This window comes from Sphaeramia orbicularis, chromosome 19, assembly GCF_902148855.1.
Source record: "Sphaeramia orbicularis chromosome 19, fSphaOr1.1, whole genome shotgun sequence".
In the NCBI taxonomy this organism is placed as follows: Eukaryota; Metazoa; Chordata; class Actinopteri; order Kurtiformes; family Apogonidae; genus Sphaeramia; species Sphaeramia orbicularis.
In genome coordinates, this window is record NC_043975.1 from 15,323,959 (window position 1) to 15,350,815 (window position 26,857).

Sequence of the window (26,857 nt, forward strand, 5' to 3'; positions counted from 1 at the left end):
AGAATCACTCTTGTCATTGAAATCTGGTCAATATTGTTCCGTTCTCCAGACCTGCATGCTCCCTTCTGCACGTGCTCAGTTCCATTGAGGTCAAAACTGAATGTTTCCCCAGAAAATGAAACACATCCAGGACATGACATGTTGAAACTGTCAAGAATTTATTTTTCTTATTTTTATCTTAACAATAAAAAAAAAATCATTTGCATTTGTTTGTGTATGTCTGATGCAGCCACACCTTTGGAAACACAAAAAGATTTTTCCACAAATGTTTCATGATATATGAGTGATTTGAAAAATTTTAAGGGTGTCAAAAAACATTTTTCCACTACTGCACTGGATGTATTGTACTAATTCTACTATGTTGGGAATACACTAAAGGAGCACAGGATATGAACAATGAGTGTGAATATCAAATCTAAGATTATTATGTTAAAAACTGAAGTCTGGAATGGCTATTAAATATGGCATATTCATAAATTCAATGAAAATATGCTGATTTTGGACTGAGTTGTTTTTCATCAGGTGTGTGTGTGTGTGTGTGTGTGTGTGTGTGTGTGTATAATTTTTTTCAAAGCAATAGCTGCTTTACATGCAGTGAAAATTTCTCCACAAGTGGTTTATCTCCAATGGTGAAGAATTGTTTGTATCTCCATCAGCTCACCTTTGACCTGCAGCTGTATTTCTGTTAATCTCAGCTCTTTGAATCCCGTCCAGATGGTGCAGGTGTAGTTGCCACTGTCTGATATTTGTGGTTTTCTCAGAGTGAGGCTGAAGTCTCCAGAGTTGAGAGCATTAGTTTTCATCGATGTGCGTCCTTTGTAATGTTCATTCTGCTCTTTAAGATCATCACCATCATCGTTAAGTTGATGGATGATTTTGGGATTGAGATCACTGCGAATCCAAGATGCTGTGGGGTCTTCAGGCATCATAGTAAAATGGTCATAAAACTGACAGGGCAGCAGGGTGGACGGCTCCTCGTCATACGCCTGCACCACAACAGCCAGTGCATGCTGGGAAGCTGAGGACACAGAGGCAGAAACATACTGTAAATCGTTTTTTGCAGTGTGTTTTTCCTCACTGTATTCATGTATGGGGTTCTATAAAGTTAGAAATGAGTTTGATGAGGAAATGAGCAACTCCCAGCACAATACACACCCTGATACAAAACACGTGTCTAAGACATTTTACACATAATCAGAATGAAACAAAGGTACAGTTTTCTGTTTATCTAGAACTCATTTTTATCAGATTTGATGATGTGTCCAAAATAACCATTTTTGGAGCACATAGTATAACCTTACCACCAGAGGGTGCTGAGGAATTTTGGAATAAAGGCTTGGAGCAGAATGAAACACCTCAGGGGAGGATTAGATGATCCTCAATAATTATCTAGACCACTTTTTAGTCAAATTTGATGATGTGTCTAGAGCAGGGGTGTCAAACTCATGTTAGTTCAGGGGCCACATACAGCCCAATATGACCTGCAGAGGGCTGGTGAGGATTAAAATAATAACACAATAATACATAAATAATATCAATTCCAAAATTTGTATGTCTAATTTCTATGTTTTAGAGTGAAAAAAGTAAAATTACTGTGCACCATCAAAATTTTTACACCTACAAACTATCCTTTAAAAAAATGTGGAAAAACATGAACAACCATGACCAAAATGAAATTTATTAAGAAAAAAAGTGCAATTTTTTTAACAATTTATGCTATTATTTGGCCTCAGCTTCTAATTTTCACATGTTCATTACAACTTACAGATCACAGTGGATCTACAAATACACAAAACATTTAATAACAGACAGAATATTGGTACAATTACACTTAATTCTCTTAAGACATTTCAGGTTGTTCATATTTGTTAAGGTTTTTCACATTTTTTGTAAAAGGCTAGTCTGTAAGTGTTAACATTTGTGTCATTTTACTTTTTTTTTACACTAAAACAAAGAGAAAAATTTGTGGTTTTCATTATTTATAGTTTATTATGATAGTATTTTACAGGTCTGACCCACTTCAGATGAAATTGACCTAAAATTATTTTAAGATCTCTGATTGTTAATTTCTTCAGTGTAATTTTTGCATTTCACTAATTTATCCTGCGGGCCGGATTGGACCCTTTGGCGGGCTGGTTTTGGCCCCTGGGCTGCATGTTTGACACCCCTGGACTAGAGTGACCATTTTTGGATGTCTCTGAGGTCTAAATTCTTCACAGAGGAAAAACTCAGACAGCAGAAAAACTACATTTTAATCTATGATAAAGGTCGTAAAAAATAATGTATTCAAAACAAATGGTTAAACAGTCCATCTGACACTGAGGACCATATACGTAGGTAACAAACTGTTTTAGACTTAGAAAAGGACATATGTCACTTCATCAAATAACCAACTTCCATCACAATCAGAATTACAAATTTAAGCTGAAGTTTTACATATTGAACCTGATCCCATAGTTTACTGTTTGTTGTTTTTTCATTGAAAGTTGTTGTCCAGATGCATATGCTTTACCTCAGTTTAAGGTTACGTTGAAGCAGTTAAACAGACAAATGAAGAGTAAACACCTGACCAGATCCCATCACCAAACATACTCCAACACAAACTTAGGCTCAAATTTTACAGATTTTCAACATAATCTAAATAAAATTACACCAGTTTTCTGCTTCAGAAAAAAAATTCTCCCACATTTGTTTTTTGTCTTTAATATAGCGCCTCGATGCATATTCTTTACTTTCTTTAAATATCATATTAAAGTCAAAGAAATAAATGAACAGTAAACAAATGTTGTCTGATCAGGAGGATCATCTTACCGTGTACAAGAATCAGAAACACCATGAACACGTCCATCTTCATTAATGGACTCCATCAAGCTCATCAGAACTCTGTAACACACGTCTAACTGACTTTGTTTATATGTTTGTAACATAGGGAGAACATGGGCTCAGAGCCAGTTTTAATTTCCCCACAGCCTATCAACTGTTAGCAAAATAAAAACAGCTGCTGGAAAGTGATAACAAGCGGCACAGCGTTAAGTTTCACTCACTGACAAATAATGATGTGACTGAGAGAAAGACAAATGTGCAACATTTTTTTTATGACTTGCATTTTTATTAACTTTTTCCAAACATATCACATCACACATCAAATACTAACATTAGAGCATCGGCAAATCACCCACCCGTAACCAGAAGGGGTCTTCATATTGATATTGTGACTTTTATCTCACACACATCAACTTTAAGTATCCATGTATATAATATATACATACACCATACATATCTACACAAAGGTGTCTATTTATAATATACACACATACATACATAAGGTATGTGATCATTGTCTTTTCAGTGTGAATCCTCTTAGCCTTTAGTCTTTGAGATATAAAGATTCCAGGTATTTGCTCCATTTCATATGATATGTTTCTGTCTTGTCCTGCATCTTGTTTGACATTCTTTCAAATGCTGCTACTTTTCCAACTGCCGTCATCCATTCCTGGAACGGAGGTTCTCCATATTTCTTCCAGTTCAATGTGCAGCATTTTCATTAAAAATTATAGTGGTATAAGTGATAAAAAATGATTACAAAAAAGAAATTTCAGTGTTACAGATGAATTGCCTTCTTATCTGTAGTAATTTTTTTATCTTTGGTCCTGGATTTCCATGTCCTTTCAAAGCAAGGTAAGATGTACAGAGCAATCAGACTTCATGAGTGGTCATCAGAGGAACTGGATCAGTGAACAAGTCTTGGTTCCTTTGTCTTTCTTCTTTATGCTGAGCTCTGTCTGCAGAGGAGACAGAGGACATGTAGAAACTTTAGAATGAGATATACAAGCAATCGACCAACTAGAGACAGACAACCAAAGACAATTAACTGACAACCAACTAAACTAAACACAAAAAGTAAGGAAATTTGTCTTGTGTAGATTGTTTCTTTATTGTAACAATGCTCCTTGGAATGGGAAATACACATGCTCTCCAGTGGTGTAGTGTTTATTGACAAGAAGCATCATTCAAATAAAGAAATAACCTACCAAACACAAATTTCCTCATTTTTTGTGCTCAGTTTGGAAAGAAACAACCAGAAGCAACCAACCAACCAGCAGTGGTGGGTAATCCCAGCTCCACAGAGTCAAAGTCCTGCCATGTTCTGGTTCTACCTGTTCACTTAACACAGATGATTCCACTAATGATCCCATCTACCTGGATGAGGAGTCATGCTGATCAAAATGGGCTGGTTCAGTGAGTGGTTGGAACAAATACATGGCAGGATTTATACTCTATGGAGCTGGGATTACCCACCACTGCCCACCAGAGATAGACCACCAACCACAGACAGAATATAAACCACAGACGATGGACCTATAACCTCTGAACTGTATCTAAATACTGACCTTTGACTTTTAGGAGCACCGTTTTCATTGTGATTATGTCTTTATTTTTCTTAACAAAACATCTGTATTTTCCACTGTCAGTGTCTTTGGGGTCTTTCAGGGTCAGACTGAGGTTTCCAGATCCCAGTGGGTTTTCATTCATCTCTGTTCTGTTTCTGTAATCAACATGGTGTTCAACAGAATCCCTTGAATAAACAAGGAGCTCCTTGCATTCGTTATCTTTGTAGTAAAACCATCTCACTTCAACGCCATCAAGCGATTCAGGTGTGGTTATGAAGGGCAGCACCACAAACTCCTTCCCCTCCTCCACCTCCACCTGACAAACTGAGAAGAAAAACTATAGTATGTATCCCTGACAAAGCTGTGGAAAAGGTGAAGGAAAATTTCACATAAAAACATGACTTCTGTCGGGATCAGCCATCATATAACCCAACCCTGGCGCTGTTTATTTGGAGTAAGTAAAGGACAAATATAAAAACAGAACACAAAACAAGGCTTATTGTCAGATCTTAGATTGTCAACAAGTCCAAGGCTTTAGTGCTTTTAAGGTTTCATCACTATAAAAAGTCTTATCTCCATCATATACATGTCAGGATTATGTGAATAAATATATTTGTAAAGCTGGGAAAGGATATTTGTGTCTTAATGATATTCAAACATTCTGCCTTAGTCTGCACTGAAAACCTGTCAGGTCAGAGGTCAGATTGAAAAGTTTCAGAAACCAAAAGCAGCATCTTCATTCATTAATAAACAAATATGCATAAAGTAAAAGACCTTATTGTCACATTGTCATTATTGACAAAGTGTTAGGACCACTGACCTCTCTTGTGTATGCACAGTACTGACCTTTGACCTTCATCTCCACTCGTTTCTTCAGCAGGATTTTATTGTCATTGCTGTAGATGGTGCAGGTGTAGGTGTAGTTGTCTTTATCTGTGGGGTATTTCAGGGTCAGACTGAAATCTTTGGTTTTCACCTGATTTCTTTCCATCTCTGTTCTGCTGCTATACATCTGGTACTCTTGACTAGAGGCTTTAGAGCCGTTTTCATACAGGTAAACTATGTCGTTGTCACTGTCGGTCCACTCCACTCTGATGTCCTTCATAAGATAGGCTGTGGTTGATTTACAGGGCAGCTGGACAGATTCCACCCCTGATTCAACCTCTACTCTTTTTACATCTGAGAGAAAAACAAACACACCATCAGCTGTGAAGACAATAGAGGTACACTATTGACAGCAGGACATACGATTGTGGAAAAAAATTATTAGACCGTCAAAAGTCATCAAAAACAATGGTTATGTAATCAGGGACTAACGCCTGTGTGTATCATGTGACTAAAAAAGACAGAAAAGAAAACATGATACAACACGTACAATGCCATAGCTGTTAATGTAAGAACTGAAGTGATTTTGGTTATTATCAAGAAAACCATGGAAATGGCCAGATATCAGCTCTGAAATTAAACTCTTATGAGCTATTTTTGTTGTTATCATTATATTTGTTTATAAACAAATTTGTTTATTTGTTTATACACTCACACACACTACCAGTCAGAAGTTTTAGAACACCCCAATTTTTCCAGTTCAAATAATGCTCACAGCGGTATGGTACCAAAGTGTGTTCCAACACTACTTTTATGCAGACAGAGGGGGTTGGAAGGAATTCAGAAACGTTGGGACACCTGTAGGAATTGGTAGCACCAACTTTCGAGGCTTGATCAACCTCCATCGCTGCAGAACTGCTTTAAGTTGTTAACCCATTTCTTGTTCGCCTTTTTGTATAATTCTGAAATGTACATTATGTTTCAGTTTTGTTTAACCTTACCTTTTTAGTTTTTTTTTTTAACTCTGGCAGGTTGCCACTTACCTTTGTACCATTTCAAGCTGTTCATTGGAATTGAACTGTTTGAATTTCAATACAAAACTTGAAAAACTGGGGTGTTCTAAAACTTTTTACCGGTAGAGTGTGAGTGTGTGTGTGTGTGTGTATATATACATATATGTGTGTGTATATATATATATATATATATATATATATATATATATATAAAAATATATATATACATATATATATACACACACACACAAATGTACCTTTAGTTGTACCAGGCTTAACTGAACAAGAAATTGAAGAAAACAAGGGTAGGTCTAATAATTTTTTCCACAACTGTATCTAACTGCTACAGCAGTGACCTTTAACCTCTACTGGGGTCTAGAGAGAAGAAAGAGTGAAGATGGACTTAGATGTTTATCTGTTTACATCCACCTTAACTCTGTTGAATCAATAGGAACCCAACATTAAAAATGAATGTTTTATTGAATATGTTGAATGAAATCACGTAAACTAATGTGTGTGTGTGTGTGTGTGTGTGTGTGTGCGCTCTGACATTAGTTGTTGACCTTTCCTACTGTCTGGCTCCTCAGTGGTCTAAACCAAAGAGCAACGACTGGGGCTGAAAAAGTGAAACCACTTTTGAAAACTGTTGGTTTCATAACAATCAGATGATCTCTGTGATGATCTTTACCATCTTATCTGTAGACGGACAAATTATCACATCATCTGTAAGATCTGCCATTAGGTAAATTATCATTTTGTAAGACAAGTGAAAGTTTCAGGTGCTGAGAAATGTGAGGTCCATTTACAACAGCTCTACAGTCTGTCATGTAGACAAATCTCAAATAAAATAATTATTTTTATATCTCATTTCTTCTTTATATCATCAAAGCCAAATGTCAAAATCATAGCAAAAATATCAAAAATGCACCAAATACTAAATATTTCTCATCCTTCCCATCCAAAATCAGATGTCAATAAGGTTGTCACATCTCAAAACACTTTTTTGGCCATAATTACAGGTAATGGAAAGAACTACATGAACATATTATGACAGTGGAAGCATCTGATTGAACTTACACTTCATGCTTTTTCAATGTAATATTGTCTGAACAGCCAAGCTAAGTTCATAGATTCTGATTTAAAGTCCATGGAGAAATGAACAACATGATAATGTTGGAACAGTGGACATTAGTTCAGTGTTGGACAATAGTCTGACACACTCCTGTGTGACCCTCGTAGCAGTAGCAGATTAGCAGTGACTCATGGGTCAGTTTAACAAACCTGGAACCACAACAGGTGTGATTTTCATTTCACTTGACAAGTTACCGCCAACATATGTGTGAAAACTTTTTTCTTTGTTTTCTGTGAAGTGTGTGAGAGTTGGGTCATGTGTGTTTGACCACAACAGCATCTGATGTAGTGGAATAACACACCTGATTTAATATGGGCTCGTAAATAAAATAAGACAAATCCAGTGATGATAACTACAGCAGAAATGACAGTAAGGAGAGCTACGATCCAGGATGGAACATTCTCTGTGGATGACAGAAAAACATTCTATTAGAGCTTCCTTTCTTCAAACTTTGACTTTAAACTGTGTCTACAGAACGGACCAGGATGTAGCTCTACTCTCTGTTTCATGGTGTCTCCTTTCACATAGAAGGTGCAGATGTATGTTCCTCTGTCTCTGTCTGTGGGATATTTAATGGTCAGACTGAGGTCTCCAGTTGTCAGCAGGTCTCTATCCATCTCTGTGTGAGCCCATGAGGTGTGTGTTCTAAGGTCATCACACTTTTTCTGATACACACGGACCACTTGGACCAACATCTTTACAGGGTCAAGGAGAGTCCACTCCACTCTGGTGTCTTCAGGCAGATGAGGTGACGTTTTACAGGGCAGCCTGACAGACTCCGCCCCCTTCTGTGCTTCCACCACCACCTTCTGATCATCTGGAAGAAGAACAGCCCATAATATCCAGCAGTCCAGGGCCAAAATTTCAGTCACTAAATCCTCACAGACTTTTTTGATATTAACTGGTAAATCATAGAGTGTGAAAGGCTGTAAGGACCTAAACTCACAAAAAAATGTTGACACTATTTGGAATTATTATATGATGTTACCGTGACAACACCAAAACACATTTACATAATTGGTACTTTTTTACAATACAAGTGTAATGGTAGTTTACTTGCTTTTATCATAAAAAGTATCATGAAATAAAAAGGAAAATGTGGTGGTATTAGTTTACGGTACTACATTTTTTTTATAGGTTGCATTTTAAGATTGTTGTTTGTTGTTTTATTATTTGGTGCATAACCTTAAAAATTACAATAATTTAATTTAATATCATTGTGACTGCCTCTGCTCCAGATGCTCTCTATTATCATATTTTATTTCCATACAGTTTCTTCTTTTGACGGTTCTTATATTTTATATTCTTTTTTTTTTATATTTTAATCCTGTACAGCACTTTGAGCCACAAGAGTTGTTTTTAAATCATGCTATATAAATAAATTAAATATGTGACATATTTCTTTTTAACTGAGCATAGGACTTCCCTTGGTAAACCTCTGTTTATTATTACAACGCTCAGAACTGTGGGTAATTTCCTTGAAAACCATCAAACTAGACAATGAGACATTTGAGACCCACACCTCCTTCGATTATACAGTGGTGGAAGAAAGGTTTTGTTCACCCCATGCATTTGTGAAATATTACATTAAGAATCACTCTTAAGTCATTGAAATATGCCAAGTACTGTTCCGTTCTCCAAACCTGCAAGCCCTCTTTTGCACGTGCTCAGTTCCATTGAGGTCAAAACTGAATGTTTCAGCAGGTAATGAAACACATCCTGGACATGACATGTACAAGCAGTCAAGAATTCATTTTTTATCTTAACAATAAAAAATAATCATTTGCATTTGTTTGTGTGTGTCTGATGCAGCCACACCTTTTGAAACACAAAAAGATTTTTCCACAACTATTTCACAATAATTTGTGAGATGTGTAGAATTTTAAGGGTATCCATAACGTTTTTCACTACTGTACTGTATATAGTACAGTAGTATTGAATTAATTCTGCTATGTTGTGAATACACTAAAAGAGCACAGGATATGAACAATGAGTGTGAATATCAAATCTAAGATTGTTTTGTTAAAAACTGAAGTCTGAAATGGCTATTAAATATGGCATATCCATAAATTCAATGAAAATATGCTTGATTTTGGACTGAGTTACTCATCAGGTGTGTGTGTGTGAGAGAGAGAGTTTTGTCAGAATAATAGCTGCTTTACTTTCAGAGAAAATTGATCAAAAATTGTTTTTATCTCCAATGGTGAAGAATTGTTTGTATCTCCATCAGCTCACCTTTGACCTGCAGCTGTATTTCTATTAATCTCAGCTCTTCATATCCCGTCCAGATGGTGCAGGTGTAGTTGCTGCTGTCAGATATTTGTGGTTTTTCCAGAGTGAGGCTGAAGTCTCCAGAGTCAAGAGCATTAGTTTTCATCGATGTGCGTCCTTTGTAATGTTCATTCTGCTCTTTAAGATCATCACCATCATCGTTAAGTTGATGGATAATTTTGGGATTGAGATCACTGCGAATCCAAGATACTATGGGGTCTTCAGGCATCATAGTAAAATGGTCATAAAACTTGAACGGCAACAGGGTGGGCGGCTCCCCCTCATACGCCTGCACCACAACAGCCAGTGTATGCTGGAAAGCTTAGAACAGAGGCAGAAACATACTGTAAATCGTTTTTTGCAGTGTGTTTTTTTTCTATTGTGTTCATGTATGGGTTCTATAAAGTTAGAAATGAGCTCGATCAGGAAATGAGCAAGGGCCTTCCTAATCTGAATGACATGGAATAACAAATGATCACTAAAATTTGGCGTAAGATTTGGTGTAACAACTGCTCCCTTGTCATTTGGAATAGTGTAAATGGATTGACAGCTATAATGGGCATGACAGACGACTTTGAATAACGAAAAACGATGACCACCTTCTCCCTTCAGAAAAGGAATGACACTTATACTCAGTGGAATGACTCTGTAATTCATAAGAATGACAGCGTTTTCTCCTTCTTATAATCTCTATCTCCCTCTCTAAAGCAAATGACACCGATATCCCATGGAATGACACTGTCATTCAGTAGAATGACAATGTATTATCCATTCTTATGACCGCCTTCTCCCTTGAGAAATGGAATGACACTGTAATTCATAAAAATGACAGTGTTTTCTCCTTGTTATAATCTACCTCTCTAAAGGAAATGTCACCAATATCTAGGGATGCACGATACGAGTATCAGCATCGGCTCCAATACTCAGTGTGTATTCATACTCATTCTCGTAAAAGACATCCGATACAAATGCACCGATACCACTTATGGCCATGTGACATTCACAGTTCAGTGCAGCAGGTACACGGTGGTGGAATAATGTGTGTGGAGTGTGAAGAGTGTGGAGATTTTTCAAAATAAATGATGGTGATAAAAGTAACGCTGACTGCAAGTAACATTAAAGACACAGACAGATACGGATGCAGCGTTCTGTCCGTCCTCTGCGTACATTCCATCCGTTTTCCAGGTGCTGGCGGATGCGTACACAGAATGAGAATACCAGCGGGTGTACGGAGCGGTGCGGACCGCCGCCAACAGAAGTGAAAACGAAACTTATCGCTCATTTCTCTTTTCTCTACCTGCTGAGGCTAAGCTTTTAAACCTTATCAGTGAAAACACTGCAATATCAGTATCACATTAGTGTTACCTCTGTTGTCTCCATGTTTGTTATTACTGACTTTCTTCTTCTTCTCAAAAAACTTTACTCTTCTTTATGGTATTTGGATGGTGGATTAATTGAGAAACACTCTTTCTAAGAGTAAATGTCAGTAGCAGCACTTTTTTCCAGTCAGACTAATGACAATGACAATAAAGCACATTTACAAAAAGAACTAAGAACTGGAATGGGATTATTAAGTACTCCTATCGGTACTTGGTATCGGCAAGTACTCAAATGTAAGTACTTGTACTCGGTCTGGAAAAAAGTGGTATCGGTGCAACCCTACCAATATCCCATAGACTGACACTGTCATTCTGTAGAATAATGTATTATCCATTCTTATGACCACCTTCTCCCTTGAGAAATGGAATGACACCTATGCCAAATCTTACGCCAAATTAGTGATCATTCGTCATTCGGATTAGGAAGGCCCAATGAGCAACTCCCAGCACAATACACACTCCATATCTAAGAAATTTTACCCGTAATCAAAATGAAAAAAAGGTACGGTTTTCTGTTTGTTTGTTTTTTTCTTTTAAAGACATATCTGTGATTTATTTCAGTTAAACATAATGTTGAAGTTAAACAAAGAACTTCATATAGACATGTGACCTGATGAAGAAGCTTATCTTACCGTGTACGTGGAGCAGAAAAGTCACAAACACCTTCATCTCATTTCACAATCAGCAAAAAGTACAGCAAAGCTCGTAACAGTTTTTCACATTGAATTATGATCCATTTTTTAAATGCAGAGAGGATGTTGGTTCACGGGCAATTTTAATTTCACCACATCTGATCGACCACTGACAAAATAAAAATGGCAGCTAAGAGGCAGAGCAGCTTTCATTTTCATTCCCTGACAAATGATCATATGACAGTAGTGACAGACAGATCATTCTTTAAATTCTTGTTACTCCCACTACAGGTAATTATCATCAGTCATGACAGTGGAGGAATTAAAGCTGAACAGTTTTTATTACAAAGCTCTGCTTGACAGTTCATAGGCCCACTTTAACCTCATCGGTTCACATCCCACATTTCCATAACAAGGCAGGGGTTAAATAACACATATCGCTATTGTTGTGTACACTATAAAAGGGTTTACACGTTCTGTGACTCAACATGAAGGTTCTCACACACGTTCGTATCACTGCAAACTTAACCACATCACCATATGCCAAACAAACAAACAAAACAAAAAAGGAAGAAAAACAAAACTAGTCCGCCCCGATCTTTTATGCCCATTATCGGCTCTTCAAACCAACTAATAACACAAAAACAACAGCAAGAAAAACAGATAGCAGGCCCCCGATGCCTCTGTTAAAAGCACAAATACAAATCTTAAACACTTTAGTAAATCCGTTAAAATACACAACCGTTTGCAGATTACATTAAAACATTAAAAATACCTGGTTTGGCCAAATGGTTCCCTTACCGACTATCAGTATTTTTGTCGCCTCAGCAGGAAAACAAGTCTGAAACATCAAAACAGTTCATGTCACACACCTCCGAACAATATAAACATTTAAAACCAGAGCCTCGGTGCACCAGTGCTCCTTCATTCTCCTGTGTACCAGCTGGAGTGACGTGTGCACTGGCCTCACTCCTCCGGTTGGAACCACCTGCCACACACCTGTTCCGCCTCCTCCTTCTTCTTCTTCTTCTTCTTCTTTGTGTTCTACGGCGGTTGGCATCCAGCTTTTGGTGCATTACCGCCACCTTTTGCTGCGGAGTGTGTGTCAGACAATCGATAACCTTCTTTATCCCCATAAAACAAATAATAAATGGTGAAAAAAAACAAAACAAACAAAAAAAACAACCTTCACCTATATTCTCATGCACTCAACCTTCCCTCTGTTTTCCACAATATACCCCAGTTTCCCTCAGATCCTATCATATACACCTGTGCTCTTTAAAAAATCCAGAAGTGCCCTAACCTGTACTCTCATACCCATTTTAATACCCTCTTCAGTGTAAATTCTTTTACCCCTGACTCTATTCTCCTCCTCCTCATCTCCTCTCTCTGTGTGTCAAATTTAGAGCACCTTAGTAAAACATGTTCCTCCTCCTGACACCCCTCACACAAACCTGTTTGATGTTTTCCTATTACTTTCATTGTTTTATTTAATGCGCAGTGCCCCAGCCTTAATCGTGTCATTATTATTTCTTCTCTCCTTATTCCACTTCCCATCCTTTCTACTCTTACGCTCCTCTGTATTTTATATAGATGTCTTCCTTTGCCCTCTCCACCCCACCTCTCTTGCCACATTTGAATACTTTTCTTCCATACTTCACATTTGACCTCTGCCTTACTCAGATTAATGTGCATTTCTATATTTAGTTTCTTTAGAGCTCTCTTCGCCAATTTATCCACCTTTTCATTCCCTCTAACCCACTGTTTTTCAACCTTGGGGTCGGGACCCCACGTAGGGTTTCCTGGAATTTCTAGTAATTGATGAAAGTTAAAAAAAAAAAACAAAAAAAACAAAACAACTTAATAATAAAAAAATATATGGTGAGTTGAGAGAGAATATCACCATACATAAAAGACATGACAAACTGTGGTTGTGAAACTGAAGCACTGTGGTACTGTTTATCTGTCAAATGTTCATTGTGGTCAGTTTCAGATGCTGCAGCTCTTTCATAATTCATAGCTTGAGTTATTATTTGTTCAGTATTAATTGTCAGCCTTGTAAATCCAAGCTGGACTGACTCCATATCCTGACCAAGGAAAATCAATTTCTCACTTTGTGCAGTGATCTACACCTGGCTTTTCTGCCTCCGTCCATAATAATATACATAGTATAGACTAAATGTTCTCTAAAATTAACCTGTATTTGAAACAGAGGATAGAAAACTATTTCATGATCAAAAACAAATTAATTTTAGCAAAAAAAAAAAAAAAAAAAAAAAAGACTGGGGTCACCAGAAATTTGTGATGTTAAAATGGGGTCACCAGCCAAAAAAGGTTGGGAACCACTGCTCTAACCCCTACATGTGCTGGCACCAACAAAAACTTAACCTGTCCCCCCGATTTGTTATTTTTGTATCTGACTTCAGTGCTTCAAATAAGATGTCTTGACGGCTGTTTGATCGGAATGATTTCAGGCACGTCAGAACTGAAGCAGAGTCGGAACATATCGACACCTTATCTTGCTTAGTTTTTTCAATCCATTTCAAAGCACCTGTTCCTTCCTGCAGGCGGGCATATTTAAACCCATCTTCCTAATCCCCGCATCTCCCCTTCTTTACTTAGCGCCACCTGCAACATTCTTCGACCCAAAAACAGTAGAAATAGAAACTTTCCTGCCTACAAATAATTTGTTTCAATCTAATATACTAATATACTAGTGTTCCTCAAAATAACTCCAAAATGAAGGTGTGTAATTCCTTTGAGCGTACTACATTCATTCTATGGGTTAGAGTTAGGGTTAATCCAGGGAAAATCAAATTCAAATTTCTGTCATTTAACATCACCATCCAAACACTTCCATTTGAACTCAGTTCAGTATTAGCATCTGATACTGTGGTCTGAAGCTTTGGGCCTAAGAGTCTGCTTTAGAACAGCTCTATATGTAAGTGTCATGAGAGAACTTTTGTTTTGATGTGACGCTATATAAATAAATTTGATTTGATTTGATACATTTGAATGAACATATTCCTGAAAGCCAGCAGGTAATGTGACCACTCAAACAGAAGCAGAGTTCACACCAAAATCTAGCCAGTAACAGGAAGAGGTAGGGGAAAAGGAGAAGGCCAAGAGGAGTAAAGAAAAACATATAGGACAGTACACAAACTTAGACTCAAATTTGACATATTTTCAACATAATCAAAATAAAATGACACCACAGTTTTCTACTTCAGAAATAAAAATTCTCCCACATATTTGTTTGTTTTTTCTCTTTAATATAGCACCTTGATACATATTCTTTACTTTTTTAAAAATGTCATATTCAAGTTAAAGAGATAAAGAAAGATTAAACACATGTTGTCTGATCAGGAGGATCATCTTAACCGTGTACAAGAATCAAAGAACACAAACACGTCCATCTTCATTAATGGACTCCATCAAGCTCATCAGAACTCTGTAACACACGTCTAACTGACCTTGTTTATATGTTTGTAGCATAGGGAGAACATCGGCTCACAGCCAGTTTTAATTTCACCACATCCTATCAACTGTTGGCAAAATAAAAACAGCAGCTAGAAAGGGAAACCAAACAGCGCAGTGTTAAGTTTCAGTCACTGACAAATAATGATGTGACTGAGAGAAAGACAAATGTGCAGCATTTTTATAGAAAATTATAAAATGATAAAAAAATATAAATAAAAAAAAAAAAATCAGTGTTACAGATGAATTGCCTTTTTATCTGTAGTAATTTGTCTTTGGTCCTGGATTTCCATGTTCTTTCAAACCAAAGTAAGATGTACAGAGAAATCAGACTTTATGAGTGGTCATCTGAAGAGTTACATGATGTAGATTCCTCAGATTCTCTGTCTTACCCTAGCCCGTCTGCAGAGGAGACAGAGGAGATAGGAAGCTATCAGTAAGAGATATAGAAGCAATCGACTAACTAGAGACAGACAACCAAAGACAATTAACTGAAAACTTAAATTAACTGATCTTTACCATCTTATCTCTAGACACATTATATCATCTGATAAAATCTACCATTAGGTAAATGATCATTTGGTGAGACAATTTGAAAGTTTCAGGCGCTGAAACATGTGAGGTCCAGTTACAACAGCTCTACAGTCTGTCATGTAGACAAATCATGGACAAAAAAATGAATTATTTTTATATCTCATTTCTTCTTTATATCATCAAAGCCAAATGTCAAAATCACAGCAAAAATATAAGAAATACACCAAATACTAAATAAGTCTCATCTTTCCCATCCAAAATCAGATGTCAATAAGGTTGTCACATCTCAAAACCATTTTTTTGGCCATAACTACAGGTAATGGAAAGAACTACATGAACATATTATGACAGTGGAAGCATCTGATTGAACTTACACTTCATGCTTTTTCAATGTAATATTGTGTCAACAGCCAGGCTAAGTTCATAGATTCTGATTTCAAGTCCATGGAGAAATGAACAACATGATAATGTTGGAACAGTGGACATTAGTTCAGTGTTGGACAATAGTCTGACACACTCCTGTGTGACCCTCGTAGCAGTAGCAGATTAGCAGTGACTCATGGGTCAGTTTAACAAACCTGGAACCACAACAGGTGTGATTTTCATTTCACTTGACAAGTTACCGCCAACATATGTGTGAAAACTTTTTTCTTTGTGTTTTCTGTGAAGTGTGTGAGAGTTGGGTCATGTGTGTTTGACCACAACAGCATCTGATGTAGTGGAATAACACACCTGATACAAAGTAAGGCAGGGATGATACAGACACAAGACAGTAAGACATTAAGGACAAATCTGGGCCTGAGTGGATCAACCACTGTGGATGACAGAAAAACATGATTTTATTTGACTTAAAATCATTTTATTAAAGCTTCCTTTGTTTAAACTTTGACTTTAAACTGTGTCTACAGTACTGACCTTTGTCAGGATGTAGCTCTACTCTCTGTTTCATGGTGTCTCCTTTCACATAGAAGGTGCAGATGTATGTTCCTCTGTCTCTGTCTGTGGGATATTTAATGGTCAGACTGAGGTCTCCAGTTGTCAGCAGGTCTTTATCCATCTCTGTGTGAGCCCATGAGGTGTGTGTTCTAAGGTCATCTCTCTTATTCTGATACACACGGACCACTTGGACCAACATCTTTACAGGGTCAAGGAGAGTCCACTCCACTCTGGTGTCTTCAGGCAGATGAGGTGATGTTTTACAGGGCAGCCTGACAGACTCCGCCCCCTTCTGTGTCTCCACCACCACCTTCTGATCATCTGGAAGAAGAACAGCCCATAGTCCAAGGTCAAAATTTCCATCACTAAACTATCACAGACTTTTTTGATATTAACTGGAAAATCATAGAGTGTGAAAGGCTGTAAGGACTTACACTTAACATTGTTTGGAATTATTATGTGATGTTACTTTGACAACACCAAAACACATTTATATCCTTGATACTTTAATACAATACCAGGGTAATGGCAGTTTACTTGCTTTTATCATGCTTTTATCACGCAAAAGTATCATGAATTAAAAATGAAAATGTGGTGGTATTAGTTTACGGTACTACATTTTTTTATTGGTTACATTTTAAGATTGTTGTTTGTTGTTTTATTGTTTGGTGCGTAATGTTAAAATTACAATAATTTAATTTAATATCATTGTGACTGTCTCTGCTCCAGATGCTCTCTATTCACATCATATTTTATTTCCATACAGTTGCTTCTTTTGACATTTCTTATATTTTATTGTCTTTTTTTTTTTTTTTTTTTTTTAATTTTTGTCGATATTTGAATCCTGTACAGCACTTTGGGCCACAAGAGTTGTTTTTAAATTATGCTTTAAAAATAAATTAAATATTTGACATGTTTCTTTGTAACTGAGCATAGGCCTTCCCTTGGTAAACCTCTGTTTATTATTGCACCACTCAGAACTGTGGGTAATTTCCAACAAACTAGACAATGAGAGATTTGAGACCCACACCTCCTTAGATTATACAGTGGTGGAAGAAAGGTGTTTTTCACCCCATGCATTTGTGATACATTACATTAAGAATCACTCTTAAGTCATTGAAATCTGCTCGATATTGTTCCGTTGTCCAAACCCACATGCTCCCTTCTGCACATGCTCAGTTCCATTGAGGTCAAAACTGAATGTTTCAGCAGAAAATGAAACACATCCAGGACATGACATGTAGAAACTGTCAAGAATTTATTTTTGCCATTTTTATCTTAACAATAAAAAAATAATCATTTGCATTTGTTTGTGTCTGTCTGATGCAGCCACACCTTTGGAAACACAAAAAGATTTTTCCACAAATATTTTATGATAATATTTGAGATGTGTAGAATTTTAAGAGTGTCCAAAAGGTTTTCCATTACTGTATTGTCACTGTATGTACCAAACTAATTCTACTATGTTGTGAATACACTAAAGGAGCACAGGATATGAACAATGAATGTGAATATCAAATTTTAGTTTACTATGTTAAAAACTGAAGTCTGGAATGGCTATTAAATATGGCATATTTGCAAATCAAATGAAAATATGCTCTCGGTTTTGGACCGAGTTACTCATCAGGTGTGTGTGTGTGTGTGTGTGTGTGTGTGTGTGAGTGTGTGTGTGTGAGTGAATGAGTGAGTAAGAGAGAGAGCGAGAGAGAGAGAGAGAGAGAGAGAGAGAGAGAGAGAGATTTTTCAATAGCTGCTTTACATTCAGAGAAAACTGAAAACGGATCAAAAAGTGTTTCATCTTCCAATGGTGAAGAATTGTTTGTATCTCCATCAGCTCACCTTTGACCTGCAGCTGTATTTTGGTTAATCTCAGCTCTTCATATCCCGTCCAGATGGTGCAGGTGTAGTTGCTGCTGTCAGATATTTGGGGTTTCTTCAGAGTGAGGCTGAAGTCTCCACAGTCGAGAGCATTAGTTTTCATTGATGTGCGTCCTTTGTAATGTTCATTCTCCTCTTTAAGATCATCACCATCATCATTAAGTTGATGGATGATTTTGGGATTGAAATCACTGCGAATCCAAGATACTGTGGGATCTTCAGGCATCATAGGAAAATGGCCATAAAAATGACAGGGCAGCAGGGTGGACGGCTCCCCCTCATACGCCTGCGCCACAACAGCCAGTGCATGCTGGGAAGCTGAGGACACAGAAGCAGAAACATACTGTAAATCGGTTTTGCAGTGTGTTTTTCCTCACTGTGTTCATGTATGGGGTTCTATAAAGTTAGAAATGAGTTCGATGAGGAAATGAGCAACTCTCAGCACAATACACACCCCATACATAAGAAATTTTACACATAATCAAAATGAAACAAAGGTACAGTTTTCTGTTTTAAAAATAAAAAGACATATGTGGGATTTATCATGTGGTTTATTTCAGTTAAACATAATGTTGAAGTTAAACAAAGAACTTAATATAGACATGTGACCTGATCAGGAAGCCTATCTTACCGTGTAAAAGGAGCAGAAAAACCACAAACGCCTTCATCTTCTTTGAAGGTTATGGTTAAGATCCACTTATGAAATGCAGAGAAGATGTCAGTTCACAGTCTGTTTTAATTGCATCACATCTCATCGACCACTGACAAAATAAAAATCTCTGCTGGAATGGTATAAGAGGAAGAGCAGCTTTCACTTCCATCCACTGACACTACAGTCATATGACATTCATGTGAGTGACAGAAAGACTTTTTTTTTATTATTTTACCCAAAAATAGTCAAAATATGTGAAACTTTCCTGTCAGCAGAATATTTGTTTCAATCTAATATACTAGTGTTAGCATATATACCAGCTCCAAAAAATGTAAGACAGACTCTTCAACAGACACAGATGTTACACCCTGGTTAGGGGACCCTAGGGCATGGCATGAATAAGTGCACACCTTTCCTCACTCCAAAGCCACAGAGAAACCCCAGGATGCAGGTTGTGCACTTGAACAAATAAGTGGGTTATTTACAAACTATATAAAGACAGGTAATACAAACTCAACAAAACGGCAGCTTGGTCTTCGGGGTGGGCCCAGGCCAGAATAACAAATATAACTTTATTAACTCAGGAAGCGAGGCTGACCTGCAAAAGAAAAGAAACCAAAATGCAAAGTCTGACCTCCCTACTTACGTAAAACATGAGAAAACAAGGCGAAAGAAATTGGCAGCCCATCCCTACTGCTGCATCCTGGAACAAAGTAGAAGTGAAGAGTTGGGAGTGGAGGAACGACGACAATAGACCTGCCCAGCTTCGTCATTTTTATAGTCCCTCCTCTGGCTGGCTGGTCCAATCTGAGATCTGGCTCTACACCTGCAAGATATTACCCACTCCTGCACAGACAAACTGACACACCCTCAGACAGACACACAGACCTGCCTACAGAGGATTTACAAACCACTGAAATGGAGGTTAGTGTACTAGCAAGCATAAACAACAAACTGGACTTATTAGTATCACTACAGGAAGAGATTAAAGCAGTGCTTCCCAAACTTTTTTGGCTCCTGACCCCATTTTAACATCACAAATTTCTGGCGACCCCAGACATTCAAAACAGAGACTTTTTTTTTGCTAAAATGTATTGTTCTTGATCATGTAATAGTTTGCTATACTATATTGCAAATAAACATTAATTTTAGGCTACATTTAGTCTATATAATGTATATTATAATGGACGGAGGCAGAAAAGCCAGGTGTAGATTACTGCACAGAGTGAGAATTTGATTTTCCTTGGTCAGGATATGTACAGTCAGTCCAGCTTGGATTTACAAGGCTGACAATTAATACTGGACAAACAATAACTCAAACTATGAATTATGAAAGAGCTGCAGCATCTGAAACTGACCACAATGAATATTTGAAAGATAAACAGAACCACAGTGCTTCAGTTTCAGCTTCAGAGTTTGTCATGTCTTTCATATATTGTGATTGTCTCTCTTGACTCACCATATATTTTTTATTAGTAAGTTTTTATTTTTAACAATTACTAGAAATTTCAGGTGACCCTATTTGAATTCCAGACAACCCCACGTGGGATCCCGACCCCAAGGTTGAAAAACACTGGATTAAAGACATATGCAATAACCTGGAGTTCGCCCACCACAACATCGTCACACTACAAAAATCAAACCAGGACTTATAAACAACCATCAAAACCCTCGACGAACAAATTCACGTGTTTATTTCACACATTATGGCACAGAAATGGAAACTCAAATTCAGATTTCTGTCATTTAACATCACCATTCAAACACTTCCATATGAACTCAGTTCATTATTAGCATCTGATACTGTGGTCTGAAGCTTTGGGCCTAAGAGTCTGCTTTAGAACAGCTCTATATGTAAGTGCCATGAGAGAACTGTTGTTATGATGTGACGCTATATAAATAAATTCGATTTGATTTGATCCATTTGAATATAAGACCAGGCCTCTGCTGTCAATCCCACTCCCACTCAATCAGGCAAAGACACTTGGTTCATCTTTTCAAAAGGTCAGATGAACATATTCCTGAAAGCCAACAGGTAATGTGACCACTCAAACAGGAGCAGAGTTCACACCAAAATCTAGTCAGTAACAGGAAGAGGTAGGGGAAAAGGAGAAGGCAGAGAGGAGTAAAGAAAATCATATAGGACAGTACACAAACTTAGACTCAAATTTTATATATTTTCAACATAATCGAAATAAAATGACACCACAGTTTTCTGCTTCAGAAAGAAAAATTCTGCCACATATTTGTTTTTTCTCTTTAATATAGTGCCTTGATGCATATTCTTTACTTTTTTTAAAAATGTCATATTAAAGTTAAAGAGATAAAGAAAGATTAAACACACTTTGTCTGATCAGGAGGATCATCTTAACCATGTACAAGAATCAGAAACACCACAAACACATCCATCTTCATTAATGGACTCCATCATGCTCATCAGAACTCTGTAACACATTTAACTGACTTCATTTGTATGTTTGTAACATAGGGAGAACATCAGCTCACAGCCAGTTTTAATTTCACCACATCCTATCAACTGTTGGCAAAATAAAAACAGCTGTTAGAAAGGGATAACAAGCAGCACAGTGTTAAGTTTCAGTCACTGACAAATAATGATAAGACTGAGAGAAAGACAAATGTGCAGCATTTTTGTTAAAAATAATAAAATGATAAAAAAAAAAAAAATTTAAAAAAAATTCAGTGTTACAGATGAATATCCTTTTCATCTGTAGTAATTTTAGTTTTGGTCCTGGATTTCCATGTTCTTTCAAACAAAGTTGGATGTACAGAGCAATCGGACTTTGTGGGTGGTCATTCAAGCGTGATGTCGATTTCTCGGTTTCTGTCTTTCTTTATCCCATCTACAGAGGAGACAGAGGATACTTAGAAACTTAGGGACAAGAGGCAATCAGTATGAGAAACAATCGACCAACTAGAGACAGACAACCAAAGACAATTAACTGAAAACTTTAATTAACTGATCTTTACCATCTTATCTGTAGACAAATTATAACATCATCTGATAAAACCTGCCATTAGGTAAACGATCATTTTGTGAGACAAGTGAAAGTTTCAGCTGCTGAGACATGTGAGGTCCAATTACAACAGCTCTACAGTCTGTTATGTAGACAAATCATGGACAAAAAAATGTATTATTATTTTATCTCATTTCTTCTTTATATCACCAAAAATGCACCAAAAACTAAATATGTGTCATCCTTCCCATCCAAAGTCAGAGGTCAGTAACGTTGTGACATCTCAAAACACTTTTTTGGCCATAACTACAGGTAATGGAAAGAACTACATGAACATATTATGACAGTTGAAGCATCTGATTGAACTTATGCTTCATGCTTTTTCAATGTAATATTGTGTCAACTTCATAGATTCTGATTTCAAGTCCATGGAGAAATGAACAACATGATAATGTTGGAACAGTGGACATTAGTTCAGTGTTGGACAATAGTCTGACACACTCCTGTGTGACCCTCGTAGCAGTAGCAGATTAGCAGTGACTCATGGGTCAGTTTAACAAACCTGGAACTACAACAGGTGTGATTTTCATTTCACTTGACAAGTTACTGCCAACATATGTGTGAAAACTTTTTTTCTGTCTTTTTTCTGTGAAGTGTGTGAGAGTTGGGTCAAGTGTGTTTGACCACAACAGCATCTGATGTAGTGGAATAACACACCTGTAATAGAGGACAATGATGATAGCCCAAAACAGTGAGAAACTAAGGAAAAACATGACCACAGGTATAAGATTCTCTGTGGATGACAGAAAAACATGAAATCATTTTGTTAAAACTTCCTTTGTTCAAACTTTGACTTTAAACTGTGTCTATAGTACTGACCAGGATGTAGCTCTATTCTCTGTTTCATGGTGTCTCCTTTCACATAGAAGGTGCAGATGTATGTTCCTCTGTCTCTGTCTGTGGGATATTTAATGGTCAGACTGAGGTCTCCAGTTTTCAGCAGGTCTTTATCCATCTCTGTGTGAGCCCATGAGGTGTGTGTTCTAAGGTCATCACTCTTATTCTGATACACACGGACCACTTGGACCAACATCTTTACAGGGTCAAGGAGAGTCCACTCCACTCTGGTGTCTTCAGGCAGATGAGGTGATGTTTTACTGGGCAGTCTGACAGACCCCACCCCCTTCCGTGCCTCCACCACCACCTGATCATCTGGAAGAAGAACAGCCCATAATATCCAACAGTCCAGGGCCAAAATTTCAGTCACTAAACCCTCACAGACTTTTGTTGATACTAACTGGTAATTCATAGAGTGTGTTGCGTAAGGCCATGACATGTGCTGTCTAACCCTGTCTGGCTTTTCCAATCAGTTCACACACCTGATGATCATCTGATGAACCAGCACCCTGATTGTTCAGCCTGCAATAAAAGCCAGTCAGATCCAAGCCTCACCAGACCCAGACCCAGCAAACCACCACTCCAGACCCAGCTGAGCTTTAAGCTTGAAGCTTTTTGTTTTGGTTAACATTTAAGTTAATTTCTTTTAGTTTAGCCTGGGGGTGGCCAGGGGTCAAACTTTTCGCTTTAGATTTAGTTGAGTTCTTTTTTTGTTAGGGAGGGGGAGCAGCTTCTATGTCCCTATAGGGGGTGGCCTGCCTTCTCCCCTTTTGGTATGTATTGCTTTCTGAGTTTATTACTTTATCAAATTACTTTACTGTTGATTCACTGCATTACTTTTGTTTAATTTGGATTAATAAAATCAGTATATTTTTTATGGTGTCCTTTCCTTATGTTGGGGTCTCCTTTCCCCTTTGAGCCGCTTTACTTCCTTGTTGTTTGGAGACCACAGCAAGTGTGAAAGGCTGTAAGGACTTACACTAAACATTATTTGGAAGTATTATATGATGTTACCGTGAAAACACCAAGAAAGATTTATATCATTGGTACTTTAATACAATACCAGGGTAATGGTAGTTTACTTGTTTTTATCATAAAAAGTATCATGAAATAAAAAATGAAAATGTCATGTTGTGGTACTAGTTTACAGTACTACATTTTATCATTGGTTGCATTTTAAGACTGTTGTTTGTTGTTTTATTATATGGTACGTAACCTTAAAAATTACAATAATTTAATATCATTGTGACTGCCTCTGCTCCAGATGCTCTCTATTCACATCATATTTTATTTCCATACAGTTGTTTCTTTTGACTGTTCTCATATTTTATTGCCATTTTATTTTTATATTTATATTTTAATCCTGTACAGCACTTTGGACCACAAGAGTTATTTTTAAATTGTGCTATGTAAATAAATATCTGACATTTCTTTTAAACTGAGCATAGGACTTCTCTTGGTCCCTTATTTTCTTGAAAAACATCAGACTAGACAATGAGAGATTTGAGACCCACACCTCCTTGGATTATACAGTAGTGGAAGAAAGGTTTTGTTCACCTCATGCATTTGTGAAATATTACATTAAGAATCACTCTCAAGTCCTCTGCAAACCCGCATGCACCCTTTTGCACATGCTTAGATCCACTGAGATTAAAACTGGATGTTTCAGCAGAAAATGAAACACATCCAGGACATGACATGTAGAAACTGTCAAGAATTTATTTTAATTTTTATCTTATCAATAAAGAATAATAACTTGCATTTGTTTGTGTCTGTCTGATGCAGCCACACCTTTTGAAACACAAAAAGATTTTCCACAAATATTTCATGATAATATTTGAGATTGTGTAAAATTTTAAGGGTATCCAAAAGGTTTTCCACAACTGTACTCTATGTAACAAACTAATTTTACAATGTTGGGAATACACTAAAGGAGCAATGAGTGCGAATATCAAATCTAAAATTATATTGTTAAAAACTGAAGTCTGGAATGGCTATTAAATATGGTATATTCATAAATTAAATGAAAATATTGTCTTGGTTTTTGACTCAGTTATTATTCATCAGGTGTGTGTGATTTTTTTTTTTTTTTTTTTTTTTCTCAGCGCAATAGTTGCTTTACATTCAGAAAAAATTGAAAAAGGATCTGTTTTATCTCCAATGGTGAAGAATTGTTTGTATCTCCATCAGCTCACCTTTGACCTGCAGCTGTATTTCTGTTAATCTCAGCTCTTCATATCCTGTCCAGATGGTGCAGGTGTAGTTGCTGCTGTCAGATATCTGTGGTTTTCTCAGAGTGAGGCTGAAGTCTCCAGAGTCTAGAGCATTAGTTTTCATTGATGAGCGTTCTTCGTAATGTTCATTCTGCTCTTTAAGATCATCACCTTCATCGTTAAGTTGATGGATGATTTTGGGATTGAGATCATTGCGAATCCAAGATACTATGGGGTCTTCAGGCATCATAGGAAAATGGTCATAAAACTGACAGGGCAGCAGGGTGGATGGCTCCCCCTCATACGCCTGCACCACAACAGCCAGTGCATGCTGGGAAGCTGAGGACACAGAAGCAGAAACATACTGTAAATCGGTTTTGCAGTGTGTTTTTACTCAGTGTTCATGTATGGGGTTCTATAAAGTTAGAAATGAGTTCGATGAGGAAATGAGCAACTCTCAGCACAATACACACCCCATACATAAGAAATTTTACACATAATCAAAATGAAACAAAGGTACAGTTTTCTGTTTCAAAAATAAAAAGACATATGTGGGATTTATCATGTGGTTTATTTCAGTTAAACATAATGTTGAAGTTAAACAAAGAACTTCATATAGACATGTGACCTGATCAGGAAGCTTATCTTACCATGTAAGAGGAGCAGAAAAACCACAAACGCCTTCATCTTCTTTGAAGGTTATGGTTAAGATCCACTTTTGAAATGCAGAGAAGATGTCGGTTCACGGTGTGTTTTAATTTCATCACATCGACCACTGACAAAATAAAAATCTCTGCTGGAATGTGATAAGAGGAAGAGCAGCTTTCACTTCCATCCACTGACGCTACAGTCATGACATTCATGTGAGTGACAGAAAGACTCTTTTTTTTTTTTTTTTTTTTTAAATTCCTTTACTCAAAAATAGTCAAAATATGTGAAACTTTCCTGTCAACAGAATATTTGTTTCAATCTAATATACTAGTGTTAGCATATATACCAGCTCCAAAAAAATGTAAGACAGACTCTTCTACAGACACAGATGTTACACCCTGGTTAGGGGACCCTAGGGCATGAATAAGTGCACACCTTTCCTCACTCCAAAGCCACAGAGAAACCCCAGGATGCAGGTTGTGCACTTGAACAAATAAGTGGGTTATTTACAAACTATATAAAGATAATACAAACTCAGCAAAACAGCAGCTTGGTCTTCGGGGTGGGCCCAGGCCAGAATAACAAATATAACTTTATTAACTCAGGAAGCGAGGCTGACCTGCAAAAGAAAAGAAACCAAAATGCAAAGTCTCACCTCCCTACTTACGTAAAACATGAGAAAACAAGGCGAAAGAAATTGGCAGCCCATCCCTACTGCTGCATCCTGGAACAAAGTAGAAGTGAAGAGTTGGGAGTGGAGGAACGACCACAATAGACCTGCCCAGCTTCGTCATTTTTATAGTCCCTCCTCTGGCTGGCTGGTCCAATCTGAGATCTGGCTCTACACCTGCAAGATATTACCCACTCCTGCACAGACAAACTGACACACCCTCAGACAGACACACAGACCTGCCTACAGAGGATTTACAAACCACTGAAATGGAGGTTAGTGTACTAGCAAGCATAAACAACAAACTGGACTTATTAGTATCACTACAGGA

The 26,857-nt window shown here is 37.2% G+C and overlaps 4 protein-coding genes across 12 annotated transcripts in view; all 4 read right to left on the minus strand.

Annotated features, from left to right (window-relative positions):
- LOC115439630 (uncharacterized) overlaps positions 1 to 776 on the minus strand; it is a 47,395-nt gene extending 46,619 nt beyond the window's left edge. The window contains exon 1 of the mRNA XM_030163486.1: positions 662 to 776. The gene's annotated coding sequence lies outside the window, so the exon portion shown is untranslated. The remainder of the gene's footprint in view (positions 1 to 661) is intronic.
- Positions 1 to 26,653, minus strand: part of LOC115439634 (uncharacterized) — a 37,366-nt gene extending 10,713 nt beyond the window's left edge. The window contains exons 1-2 of one of the 2 annotated variants that reach the window (XM_030163490.1): positions 26,292 to 26,653; positions 19,100 to 19,530 (exon numbers count right to left, since the gene is read on the minus strand). In XM_030163490.1, coding sequence (XP_030019350.1) covers positions 19,100 to 19,136 — 37 coding nt within the window. In that variant the 5' untranslated portion in view covers positions 19,137 to 19,530; positions 26,292 to 26,653. Of the gene's footprint in view, positions 1 to 19,099; positions 19,531 to 19,766; positions 19,800 to 26,291 lie in introns of those variants that run through there. The other variant, XM_030163491.1, reaches the window with a different exon arrangement.
- Positions 3,112 to 26,857, minus strand: part of LOC115439629 (uncharacterized) — a 31,783-nt gene continuing 8,037 nt past the window's right edge. Inside the window, exons 1-7 of one of the 7 annotated variants that reach the window (XM_030163479.1) lie at positions 12,445 to 12,530; positions 9,597 to 9,953; positions 7,843 to 8,178; positions 7,663 to 7,764; positions 5,238 to 5,570; positions 4,392 to 4,715; positions 3,112 to 3,794 (exon numbers count right to left, since the gene is read on the minus strand). In XM_030163479.1, the coding sequence (XP_030019339.1) occupies positions 3,697 to 3,794; positions 4,392 to 4,715; positions 5,238 to 5,570; positions 7,663 to 7,764; positions 7,843 to 8,178; positions 9,597 to 9,953; positions 12,445 to 12,493 (1,599 nt within the window). In that variant the 5' untranslated portion in view covers positions 12,494 to 12,530 and the 3' untranslated portion in view covers positions 3,112 to 3,696. Of the gene's footprint in view, positions 3,795 to 4,391; positions 4,753 to 5,237; positions 5,571 to 7,662; positions 7,771 to 7,842; positions 8,179 to 9,596; positions 9,954 to 11,643; positions 11,973 to 12,418; positions 12,531 to 16,569; positions 16,912 to 26,857 lie in introns of those variants that run through there. The other 6 variants (XM_030163482.1, XM_030163478.1, XM_030163484.1 and 3 more) reach the window with 6 other exon arrangements.
- Positions 21,377 to 26,298, minus strand: LOC115439635 (uncharacterized). Of its 2 annotated transcripts, XM_030163494.1 has the most exons (5): positions 25,856 to 26,231; positions 25,188 to 25,544; positions 22,975 to 23,307; positions 22,813 to 22,888; positions 21,377 to 21,981 (listed from the first exon to the last, which is right to left on the minus strand). In XM_030163494.1, the coding sequence occupies exons 1-5, from the start codon at positions 25,890 to 25,892 to the stop codon at positions 21,936 to 21,938; spliced, it is 849 nt and encodes a 282-aa protein (XP_030019354.1). In that variant the 5' UTR covers positions 25,893 to 26,231; the 3' UTR covers positions 21,377 to 21,935. The 2 variants fall into 2 exon arrangements, with proteins under 2 accessions (XP_030019354.1, XP_030019355.1); XM_030163495.1 differs by lacking the exon at positions 22,813 to 22,888 and having other exon boundaries at positions 25,856 to 26,298.

Coding starts and splice junctions, on each gene's coding strand:
- LOC115439635 (XM_030163494.1), bottom strand. CDS start 25,892: ATGAAGGCGTTTGTGGTTTTTCTGCTCCTCTTACATG. Junction 22,889..22,974: donor GAGAATAGAGCTACATCCTG/GTCAGTACTATA, acceptor TGTCATCCACAG/AGAATCTTATACCTGTGGTC. Junction 21,982..22,812: donor ATCATTGTCCTCTATTACAG/GTGTGTTATTCC, acceptor TCTCCTCTGTAG/ATGGGATAAAGAAAGACAGA.